The sequence below is a fragment of the Perissodus microlepis genome, chromosome 12 (assembly GCF_051167445.1).
Source record: "Perissodus microlepis isolate ML-2025 ecotype Zambia chromosome 12, ASM5116744v1, whole genome shotgun sequence".
Lineage (NCBI taxonomy): Eukaryota > Metazoa > Chordata > Actinopteri > Cichliformes > Cichlidae > Perissodus > Perissodus microlepis.
In genome coordinates this window covers 36,828,697-36,840,277 of record NC_140472.1, presented here as the reverse complement: position 1 = coordinate 36,840,277, position 11,581 = coordinate 36,828,697, and the positions used below count along the sequence as shown (strand labels likewise).

The window sequence follows — 11,581 nt, the reverse complement described above, 5'->3', positions numbered from 1 at the left end:
TAAGGACTTTGGTGTGGTTCGAAGCAGCAGGAAATGAAACTCATGAAAAAGTCCAGAATTTGATCCTCCCTTCACATTTTCCCATTCTGGCCCTCGAGCCTTATATTTGACACCCCAGGATTAAAGAGTGGGATAGGGGGTGGGGCGGGGCTTGTGTGTGTGGTGACTGTTTATTAGTTTAGAATTAGCTGCATGTCGACTCCAGCGTGTCACGAGGGAGCAGCGGGCTCGTCTCAGCCCCGCCCACTCGGTGCAGTCCAGGACAACGTCCAGTGTCACAGCACGCTTCAGGTGGCCCCCGAGGACTTCTCTCACTTCGTCCGTTAGAGCGCGCTCGGTGACAAAAGAGTGGAGCCACTTGTTTTCAGTTTATGTGTTTATTTATGAAAACAAATGAACTCAGAAAATAAGGATCCCATATCAGTAATTACATCAAATAATTCACTTGTTTCGTCCCCTCTGCGTCTCTACGAGTGGAGCTCGCTCTAACCTCAGACGGCTACTTTACAGCTACTATACAGCGCTCAAACATACGCGAGAAAAACGTACGGCCGGAGTGCATGCAATACATAAAACCACTGTTTCCTTTTCTTATTAAAATACAAAATTAACTATGAGCGTCGAAGCTCAACCATCAACTAAAAACAAAGAGGAGGGTTACTGTGGCAACGAGCTGTCCGCCTGTCTGTCGCAGGGGGTCCCGATCGAACGCTTTGCCCGGTCCATCGAGTCGTAATGCGCCTGCAAAACAATACGTGGAGGCTAAAGGAAAGATCCGTGACAACAGATGACGATGTGGTGCCACCCGGAGGTCGTGTGATCACGACGTCAGATTATTCTCCAACACCTGTCATTTACAGGTTTCTTACCAGGTTACCTCCAGGGGGCACCACAGGTAAACTGATCTCCAGCTGGAGGTCGCCAATAATCAGGGGTCAGAGGAGCAAGGGGAGGTGAGATTTTACTGAACACGCCCCCCTGGCTCCAGCCAATCGGAAACCATTTATATCATTGGGCATGTCGATTCAACAGTTTCAGTAAAACTCTACGTCTAATATTCATGATTCATCTTTGTTTGCGCTCTGCAGCTTGTACAAAGTTCAGAACGCCACCGAGGACGCGGCGGTCAACGTCATGATGAATTTTCCAGGGATAAGAACAACTATGGCCGCGTCCCAGAGAGCCCAACACCATCGGAGGTGTAACCACAGATCATAGGTCAGAGGGCAACAGGCCTATCCGTCTGACACTGATGTCAGGTGATCAGAAATCTGACGCCACAATGCCCAACATAAGCCACAAACATCCGCCAAGCGCTTGACAGACGGGTTTTTTCTGAAATCGCGAAAATGAGTCGTGACTGCAGTGGGCGTGGCATTTTCCTCAGAAAACGTTTCTTGCGTCCTGATGTCCTCTGAGCGGCAGCGAGCTCTAAAACCTTAAAATAAATTGTCTAAAAAGCTTTAAAAGAAACGAGGTGCTCCGAGTTTGGACCCTGACAGGAGGAGGCGGTACAGTATGAGTGGTTCTTTTTTGGCGGGGTGAGAATGGGGGCGGCGCTTGAACAGGACAGCAATAGAAAGACATTTTATATAGAGAACCTCATAAGACACAAACAAGTTCAGCACACAACCTGAAAATCAAAAACAGGAAATGTAGTGTTACAAAAAAATAAATCAACGTCTCTGTGCTGACAGAGCCGCGTTGGGGGCGGGGTCAGGATCCTGTGACCCCACCCACATTGCCACGATGACCCCAAGGACAAACAGGAAGTTGTGTGTTGGGTTGCAGGACCAGCAGGGGGCAGGGTTGGTCTCAGAGGTTTTTAAGGTGGAGCTGAAAGATCCAGAAGCCGGTTCGATCCAAAGGGTCGATCAGCCAAAAAAATCTGGTTAAAAAAACCCCAAACCTTTATTTCCCGCTGAGACGATCCGTCAAGAGTCCACCTGGACACTTTTTAAAGCGTTACCTGATGAGGACTCAGCTCCAGAGCAGGCGGCATGGGCACGCCCTCTGTTCTATCTGCAGGCACGCAGTTTCCTGTTACGTGTTTTAAAGGGTTTAACGCCAAACTGAACCAACCACCATCAACAAAATCAGGGTTTCGGCCTGGCGCCGTCAGTCACCCGTCATAAATACCTCAAAATGGTTTAAATAAAGTTTTGAATTAAAGATACTTTTTGTAACAACCTTCTGCAGAATGTAACTAAACATTCCACCACCAGGGGGCACCATGTCACCACTGACTGAGGTCAGGCCTTGTCCTCTTCGTTTTCACACTGGCACAGGAACGTGCTCATACCCGTTTTAAATAAAGTTTACGCTGGTTTCATTTAGTGGCACAAACTGGTATTACACTAAAGTTCTTCCTTTTTCACCTCAGTGACACACTTTTAATTTGAAAAGCTTTTAATTTTAACATTTAAACTGGATTTTACAAAAAGTACCTTTAAACTGCTAAACTGTATTTTCCTGCTGACCCCGCCCACCGCCATACTCCTGCCTGTTTCCCACCTCGCTGGTTTTCTCAATCCCAGTTTAAAGTAGCAGACGGCACATCAGAAGGAGGGGCTAAACAACGCCTTGCCGCCAGGTTCAGAGAAAAAACGGTCATCGGTAAAACTGTTCTGTGATGTCACACGCTGACATCGTCAGGTCTTCTCTCTGCTGCAGCGCTGCCGACACCTTCAAATGAAACGTGAGATGCGCTCATTCGTCTCAGTATCCACAAACCTGCTGAGATCACCTGCTCCTCCTCTCCAATGATACTTGTGGAATGTATTCAGAGGTCAGGGGTCACCGCCGGCCGTCCACGAAGAAGAAAAAGACGAAGAAAGAAAGTCTCGACGGTTGCATTTCTGTCCACAGATCAGTAAGACTCCCAGACGGGCTGCCCATCGCTCTACCTGACTCCGCCCACATCCTTCCTCCTCCATCACTTTCTTCTGTCTGCAGTCCTCCAATAGCGCAAAAAATAAAACAAAAAACAAAAGCACTAGGAGCTAAAAAAAAACAAACAGGTCAGCCTATTTACATCCAGTCTCTGTGTGTTTAAACGTGTGTGTAACAAGTTCAGAGTGTGTATCTCTGTCTTTGTGTTTGTTCAGGATGGAGGTGTGTGTGTGTGTGTGTGTGTTCAGTAACACGTGTACGTGTGAACGTGTGTTCAGTCTGTGTCGGAGGATGAGGAGGTTCCTGTCGAGGAGCTGTCATCGGAGGAGGAAGAGGAGCTGCCACTCAAACGACTAGCCCCGCCTCCTGAGGCCCCGCCTCCAGCTGCCTTCTCTGAAAAGAGAAATAAAGGAAGACGAGTCAATGAGACAGTCCCGGCCAGGTGACACCGTTTCTGTTGGCGCTCGACGGCAACGACAGAGGGGATGAAGATGATTGTTGCCTAGACAACACGGCTCAGTCGCCCAAGTCCAACGCTCACACGATGAACCCACCCCCCCTCGTATCGGACCGCTCAGACATCGACGGCCGTGCTTTTGAGGCGGTACTTACGCAGTAGCTTCCTCTGCTTCTTCTGCAGGCAGGACTTGACGTAGCGCTCGAGCTCTCGGAGCGTGGAGGGTTTGAGCGTCTCGAAGTCGATCTCGATCTCGTCGGGGTTGGAGTCCCTCAGCGACGGCTCTCTGGTCTGGATGATGTGCACGACACGGCCCAGCTTCTCTCCCGGCAGCCGGTTGATGTCCAGACTCAGCTGCCGCTTCTCATCGTACGACATCGGCAGCGACGACTCCTCGCCGTCGTCCCCGTTGGCTGAGCCGCTGCCCGACGTCTTGCTGCCTTTCTTGGGTTGCCTGGAAACACAGTCACTGCGGTCACTACATTGTCCCTTTTCTCAGGTGGATTTGCTGAACACTGAGTCGTACCTGGTGGCCGTCACCGTGCTGTTGGCTTTTCTGGCTGGCGCCTTCTTCTGATTGGCCGGTTTGGGCTGCTGGGCGGCGGCCTTTGGCTTCTTCTCTTCCTCCATCTTGCCTTTATTTCCCTTGTCTTTCTCCTTCTCTTTCTTCTTCTCCTTGTCTTTCTTCTCTTTCTTCTTCTTTGGCTTGCTGACCGGCGCCTGGGACAGGACCGCCAGCTGCTCGTGCACCGCCTTCAACTGATGGAATAAACTGATTATCAATACCCGTCATCTGTGATCAATACACGGCCACGCCTTCACGGGGTGAGTCACAGGAGCCATGGATATTTCAAACATGAATGTCAAGTAAACAAATCGTGAAATCTAAAATGATAAAAAGAAGAAAACCAAGATGTTCTTGACCTGTGATTGGTCGGCAGCACCAACCTGCTCCTGTAGCTCAGCCAATCGCGTGGCCCGCTCCTCCTCAGAGTCGGATGATTCGTCAGAGGAGGAGTTGTTGCTGCTGTCGGAGGAGGCGGTGCTTTTGCTGACCACCGGTGTCGTGGTGGGGACCGACGCCTCCAGGCCCTCGTCAGGGATTTTAGCGAAACGCATTTCAAACACGTCCTAATGGCAGACGGGTTATCGATACCTGATCGCAGCGATCGATCGAGCAGGAAACGGAGGCTTTACGTACCTGCAGCTTGCGGGCCATGGCCACCACCTCGTGGTCTGGGGGGTTGTACTTGTAGCAGTTGGAGAACATTAACCTGACGTCAGTGGCGAAGCTCTGAGGGTCGCTGTACTCGCCTTTATCCATTTTTTTCTGTCAGGAAACAAATGAACGTCAGAGATGGCGCCAAACCTCCCATTTGGACATCTGAAGGTCCGGAGTACAGACACCCAACGGCGTTAAAAGGTTCCAGTTTTCCACCAGAGCGAGCTTTGACCCGGCCGCAGGGCTGGGAATCGCCGCAGCCCACGATCTCGACATAGCGTTGTTATGATTTCCATGTTTTACTCAGTAGTACTGCAATAACCGGGGTTATTGCAGTACTACTACATACAACAACGTATATTATCTGCATTCAGCTGTACTCGTTCAACTTCAGATTACGTGCTCGGAGTTAAACTTTGTTTGTCAGTCAGAGTCATCTCATCAGGCGGCGCCGCCGCCACTGAAACCTGCTGTTCCCACGAGTACCTGCTCCGGTCGGCTCTGCTCGGGTTTCCCAGTAACACCTGGTACCACGGGTCTTTTTAGTGCCTGCTCAGGGGAGGTTTCAAGCGATCTGGAAAAGTAACAGACTGCGTGCCATCGACGGGCTAATCAGCGGTGTCGCCTGATGAGTCGTGACTCATCGAAACCCAGCGGTTACATCGCACAACGCCGCGGTCCCTGAGTGCGACACAGACCGAGCAGCAAGTACACAGACGCCTCCACGTTTCTTGTAGCGTTCATGTCACGTACTAATTATGTCATGGGACGCTCCGCCCCGTTGCTATGACGGTGATCACGCATATCAGGTGGTACTCGACTGTCACGGAAAACCAGTCAGAACTAATGGAAATGGAGCTTCAGTCACCACAACATCTCACAAAATATGGAAAAAACGAATCGATCAGCGCTGAGCGCGTTTCGACTGAGCGGGCTTTACCAAAGAGGAGGGGTCTGACTGTGTGCTGCACCACAAACAGGAGCAACAGCCTGCGGACGCTCACCTGTGGATCTCCGACTAACACCACACAGAATGATGAGGGAAGCTCGGGTATCGCCCACACACGAGAAAACCTCGTCACTCTAACGCCTCGACCTGTTTGAGGTTCACTCCGTGCTGGCGAACGTCGTGACGTCACGGCGGCGTGGACGTATGTTCGGTTACAGCGAGCAGAAAAGCCCTCCCTCACTCTGGGTCAGTTCCCGCTCGCACAGACTTTCTTAATTTTCTTTAAAACATCAAATCTGTGATATTGATGGTCACCGATCACGTTGTAGTCAGGAGAGTTTCTATGGCGCCTGCAGAGTTTGAACCACTGTTGACCTCACTCTAACCTCGTGTCTACGTGATGATGTCATTACCCGGATGGTGCTGAGGTCCATGGGGTGTTTGATGATGTCGTGGTAGTCGTGCAGCTCCAGCGCCTCAGCGTCCACGGGCTTGTAGAAGGGCCAGGCATAGGCGGCGTGCTTCTTCGAGAGCATCTCCTTCAGGATGGCATCGCAGTGTTTCATCTGCTCACCCAGCTTACTGCCTTTCCTCCCCCCGGGGCCGACGCCTCCGGCACCCACGTCCCCAGCCGCCAGGTCGTCCCCGGTGTCCCGCCGGGTCTTGGTGGGGCGGGCAGCGGCTTCACGGCGAGACGAGGCCAGTTTAGCCGGTTTGGCGTCCTGAGCAGACGGAGAGTCTGCGCGGCCGGCAGAGATGGCCGACGTGGTCGGAGTGGTGGTATCAGCTTTCCTCTTCACGCCTTTCTTCTGTTAGAGAGACAGACAGGTGGAGAGGGCGGGCTCAGGTTCTGTTTCAGGTCACATGACGCCATGTCGCCGCACACGCCTCTTACCTTAACCACAGGCTGGGCAGATGGCATCAAGGTCGCAGGAGGCTGAGGTGCAGACACAGGGGGCGTGGCCTGGACTGGTGTGGGCGTGGTCGAGATTACTGGCGTCTGAGAGGGAGAGGGGGAAGGATAGGATGGGGGAGGGGAGGCTGAAGACTCTGCCTGTTGACTCACTGAAAGAGAGACAGGAAGTACTGTGAGTACTTCAGCAGTACTGCAGTATTTCCTGCACACGTTCAAGTGCAGATGCAGGAGAGGATTCTGATCTACTGCTGCAAACACAGAACCCACACCTGAACACCTGATCAACCAATCACCAATTTCTCTCAATAAAGGTGAGTGCAGTGTAAGACCTGGGTCGAGACCACCTCTGGTACCGCAGCGTTACCTGTATCCGTCTCACCTGTGGTGGCGGCCGGCTGTTTGCTCTTGTTCTTGCCTTTGGGAGCCGGAGGCAGCAGAGCGACTTCTTCTTGAGGCATCTGAGCGACTTTCTGCAGGAAGATCTTCTCTAAAGCCTGAGCCATGAGGACGATGTCGTCTGTGGGCTACACACACACACACAAAGAGGTTAATGCCATCACAGCTGCACACAGGTGCACTCAGCGCCCTGGCTCTGCCCCCTTTACCTTGTTGTAGATGTAACAGTTGGTGAACATGGTGTTGAAGTCCTGCATTGCCTCGCTGGCGCTCCAGTAATAATTGTTCTCCAGACGCTTCTTAATGGTTCCCATGTCCATCGGGTTTTTGATCACTTTGTGGTAATCCTGCACACACCAGCGTGGTCAGGAAAACACTCAGCTGTGTGTGTGTGTGTGTGTGTGTGTGTGTGTGGCGAGAGAGCAATGGTTACTCACGTGCAGACACAGCTTGATGGCGTCCACGGGTTGGTAAAAGGGCCAGGCGAACTGATGCTTCCACAGCGTCTTCACCACCACGTTCTGCATGTACTGCAGCTGGTTGGTTTTCCTGAGACACACACACAGTCAGCACACACCATTCACCTGCCTCTAACAGCCTATCAGGAGTCTTTCTCAGTTGTGTCCTACCTGCCCGGTTTGGTGGGGTTGGTGACCTCAGGGGGGGGCGGGTTGGTGAGGGGAGGGGGGCTGGGGGGCGCAGCCTCAGGGGCGTCCGACATGGTGGACGACGGTGATGCAGCGATGCACAGTGGGACGGCAGCGTCTGACTGGAAGGTGAAAAAGGACTCCTTCTGTGGGCCGAGGCCAGGTGTGTGTGCACAGGTGTGTGTGCACAGGTGTGTGTCCGTGCGCGTGTTCAGTTCAGCCGCTTCAGCTCAAGTGTTCCCCGAAGAGACAAACTCCCATCGCACGACCTGAAAAACACAGAGAGAGAGGGGCGGTGATTAGGGGTTATTGATTCTGGGGAGGTAACGCTTTTAACCCCGCCCATCACACCAGTTTGAGGTCATTAACCATTTCCTGTCCAAACAGTCCGCGATCGTTGTTTAAAGTCAGCTCGCTGGTTTCCATCTAAAGCTGATGTCTCTCTAAGAACTTAATCGTACAGCGGCAACGTTTGGATGGTCGGTGACGCCCGGCTGGCTACGGTGCCGCGGTTACACTAACACAAACAAACGAGCGCAGAGAAGCTGGAGGACGAGGGATGTTTGCCACCATACGTCTGGAGGAAGACGCTGAAAACTGAAACTTCAGCTCAGGTCGGTCATTTAGTCCTGACGCTCAGCTTCACGTCCTCGCTGAGAGCGAGTCTTCTCTGAAGCGTTCTGGGCATCTTTGGAGGCGGGGCTCAGCAAGGTTTTAAACTCTGGCCGATGAATGAAGTGCAACAGGTTAAATGGCAGCTGGCTGTTTGATCTCTGTGCAAAGACAGCAGGGAGCTTCCAGGACCAGGCCAGCTCGGCTGCTACACACATCTGTACATAAAGCTTTAAAAACAGCTGCTTCAACATCTGGCAGCTAACGAGGTTAGTGAGTGTCATGACTACGTGTAAAAGCCCAGCCCAGAAGGCTGAGCGCTTCAGCTCTGTGAGAGGCAGTGAGGGTCACTCAGAACGAATCATCATCTACGGATCAGAAAAACCTGAGCACACAGGCGCAGCTGCAGAGCTGCAGGCTGTGGGTGGAGGTTGGTGGAGGTCAGACCCTAAGACCTGACTCTGACGTCGAAATCACTGCTACAGACTCCTCCAACCAGGATCCACAAACACCTGCACCTCCTGTCTGAACTCATTCAAGGTACACTGAGTGGAAGCTGTGCTGCGGTTTGACCAATCAGAAGCTGAGATTCTGACTCGAGATCGTGGACGCTTGGCTCTAGAGCAGAGGGAACATCCAGGTTGTTGTCATCGCTCAGGTCAAAGCAGCATCCCTGCACATGCAGAGGAGACTGTGACCTGTGATGGCAGGTTGAGGAGCAACGTGCAGTCTGGACCACTGCCTGCTGAAACATCTGGAGCTTCATGAAGCTACAAACAGCACGAAGGAGGCCCGAAGCTCACCAAAGTTTTCCAACTCCTAAAAACTGCTACTTTCTACCTGAATCCAGTTTGATTCCAACACTGAGGCGCTAATAATCAAGAGCATCAGACACACAGCTGATCCTTGTGCCTCGCGCTGATTAGAATCTGACTCTCAGGCCACAATCAGATTTATCAACAGCAGATAATCAAGGCTGCAGCGACTGTTATTAATAAACTGACAGATGATCCACCCACCAACCAATAATCTGTTTAGTAATCAGAGAACATCCAACGCTGAAAAATTCAGCCATTTGTTGCATCAACAGACCTAACGCCGCGTGGGCGGGTCCCAAGTCAAACTTTATTCAACTAATCCTCGCGTTACACGTCCAACCCTCTGTCACTGGAGTCCATTGATAAACGTGCAGTGACTCATCAGCTGTTGTTGACCTGCTGCAGGTCCAGGATTACTGCACGAGTTTTTCTCTCTGATCTGGATGTGTCCATGTGTTTTACTTCACACTTTCTTTATTTCCTGTTTGAGTTCCTGTCACAAGAATGTACCAAAGTTTATCTTTACGGTAGCTTGATTGGTGCGGTAAGACCGTCTGATGAAGGCCCGACAGGCTGTTATCTGTTCATAGCAGCGGATGAGATGCAAATCAGGGCTGTCAGTATATTTAAAGATCAATTGTTGATATAATGCATCAACTGATAACAGTTATGTAACTGTTCTTGTTAATGTGTCGGTTTGCTTACAAACATTAGTTATTAATCTCTCATTAGCATGATTTCTTTGACCACACTGACCCTGAGTCTACAACGATCACGGCAGAAATCTGAGGGAAACTTGTGTTTATCCAATCAGAGCAGCCGTCTGATCCCGTTCAGCTAAACATTCAAATAAATAACTGTTAATCAAAAGTCACTCAGTGTTTTCTGTAATTACCTGATCACTTTTAAGTTTCTTTCTTACACCCACAGGTGGCACGTTACAGATCATTATTTTATGTTAATGGAAATTTCTGAGACTGTCACAAATCCAAAAGGCAATAAAGTGAAAATAAAGTATGCTGTGGACATTTTTATATTTTAATCACAACTGATGGAATTAAGACAACAGATCTGTGGGTAGTCCAGCCTTCAGTCTCTACTTGGAGTCTCTGCTGATTTAAAGCAACACCACGGGTCAAAATGAGAGAAAAGGCTCTGAATGTCAAACTGATGACAATTTATTTAAAAAACAAAACAAAAACAGGATGGTATTGATGTTATGCGAACTGGTGTACCCTAATTGGGCATGTCCTGGACACACCTGGGACTGAACAGAATGATACCCGTGCTATGATCTCCTGCATCCAACAGACCCCCTCAGGCCGTCTAAAACCGGGACCGGGACCCGGAGCGGCAAATCCGTGCAGACCCGGGGCCGCCTGTGCGCTGCTAATAGCCAAGCTAACCGCTACGAGCCACCGCTCCGCTGCACAAGGCAAACCGCACACATGACCTTACGTGGCGGCTGCACCGACACCCCGATGGCTCGTAGTGTCGGTGGATCTCTAGCCCCGGTGAAGGGGGCTGGAGCTCGGCTCTGGCCGCTCCACTTCGAGCTCCGCACAAACATCCATTTACCTGCTTTAAAAGATGGCGGGCACAGCAACAGCTAGGTGGCTAACGGAGCACAGCTCCGCGTCGAGGCCGTAACACGTCGGTAATAATACCCACGGCGGCCGAGGGGCTGACGAAATGCGTGCCGGGGTGATATATCGGCCGACGTGATCTAATTTGGCGCACTCCAGGCGCATTAGCTCGGTTACATTTTGCGATATTTGCGGACGTTACCGCTCGATGTTTGGCTAGCTAACGCAGCATTAGCCTGTTAGCTGAGCTTTGTCTGAAGGCGCCGAGCGGCCAGCCAGGCTCCGACACTCTCCGCTCTGCCCGCTCTTTCCCTCCGCTCCCGGTACCCGCTCACCCCGCTTCTCCCGCTCACACACGCTCTTTACTCCGTGTCTCGGTCCTCCGGCGGTCCCGCGGCGGCTGCGACTGCTTTCTGGAAGATTTTTATTTAGCCAAGTAGCATAATAGATGAGTTATCAGCTGTCTTGTCCGTACGCAAGCGCAGTGCCGAGCAGCATCATGGATTTTGTTGTGATTGCATTGGTTGGTCCGGCAGATGACGCGATGTGATTGGCTACGGCGTGCTTGCAGGGTTTTGATTTGTTGCTAGGTGGTGTGAAGAACTGTGATTGGTGCAGGAGGCCGTTAACACGCAGTGATTGGCTGAGCCGATAACCGGGCTCTCGTGATTAGCCGGTAATGCTGACGGGATTCGGAATGGCGCCGCGGATCGAACTACGTCTCCCAGCATGCACCGCGGCGCGCGGAGCTGTGCTGACGCTGATCAGTTATAGATACCTAAACGAGACTTTGAAACACCGTGTCTGTAAATTGGTGGCGAACAGCCTTTTAAATAAAACGATGAAACGTCACGGTGAAAGAGCACAAGCCTTAAAACACACTCGGCACTATTCAGCAGCTTAAATACTTCAGTCTGTGCACCAAAGTCCACCTGAGCGGTCACCGCACTGTTCCTCACATCAGCACCAAACTCACCTGGAATACCTGCAGAATAATGTTCATGCCAGTCCTTCAGACACTGAACACAAGCTGGGACAAAGCTGGGACCTCCACCAAAGACCAGAGGCGATGCTGTAGAGCCGAGT

At 51.4% G+C, this 11,581-nt stretch overlaps 1 protein-coding gene across 2 annotated transcripts; it reads right to left on the bottom strand.

Moving 5' to 3' along the window:
• Positions 1-358: 358 nt before the first annotated feature.
• brd3b (bromodomain containing 3b) lies at positions 359-10,968 on the bottom strand. 2 transcript variants are annotated; one of them, XM_084945573.1, is made up of 12 exons: positions 10,831-10,968; positions 7,462-7,748; positions 7,270-7,381; positions 7,042-7,179; positions 6,816-6,960; positions 6,416-6,585; positions 5,934-6,329; positions 4,551-4,679; positions 4,274-4,480; positions 3,876-4,108; positions 3,505-3,803; positions 359-3,285 (listed from the first exon to the last, which is right to left on the bottom strand). In XM_084945573.1, exons 2-12 carry the CDS (start codon positions 7,551-7,553, stop codon positions 3,167-3,169), a joined length of 2,040 nt encoding a protein of 679 aa, XP_084801699.1. In that variant the 5' UTR covers positions 7,554-7,748; positions 10,831-10,968; the 3' UTR covers positions 359-3,166. The 2 variants fall into 2 exon arrangements, with proteins under 2 accessions (XP_084801699.1, XP_084801700.1); XM_084945574.1 differs by having other exon boundaries at positions 4,298-4,480; positions 10,831-10,967.
• Between the last annotated feature and the right edge of the window lie 613 nt (positions 10,969-11,581).

What these genes read in the sequence shown, in the direction of transcription:
- brd3b (XM_084945573.1), bottom strand. Translation starts at nt 7,553, where the DNA reads ATGTCGGACGCCCCTGAGGCTGCGCCCCCCAGCCCCCCTCCCCTCACC. An exon ending in ACTGTTACATCTACAACAAG is followed by an intron (nt 6,961 to 7,041) that starts GTAAAGGGGGCA and finishes GTGTGTGTGTAG; the next exon opens with CCCACAGACGACATCGTCCT. An exon ending in ACAGCCGGCCGCCACCACAG is followed by an intron (nt 6,586 to 6,815) that starts GTGAGACGGATA and finishes TCTCTCTTTCAG; the next exon opens with TGAGTCAACAGGCAGAGTCT.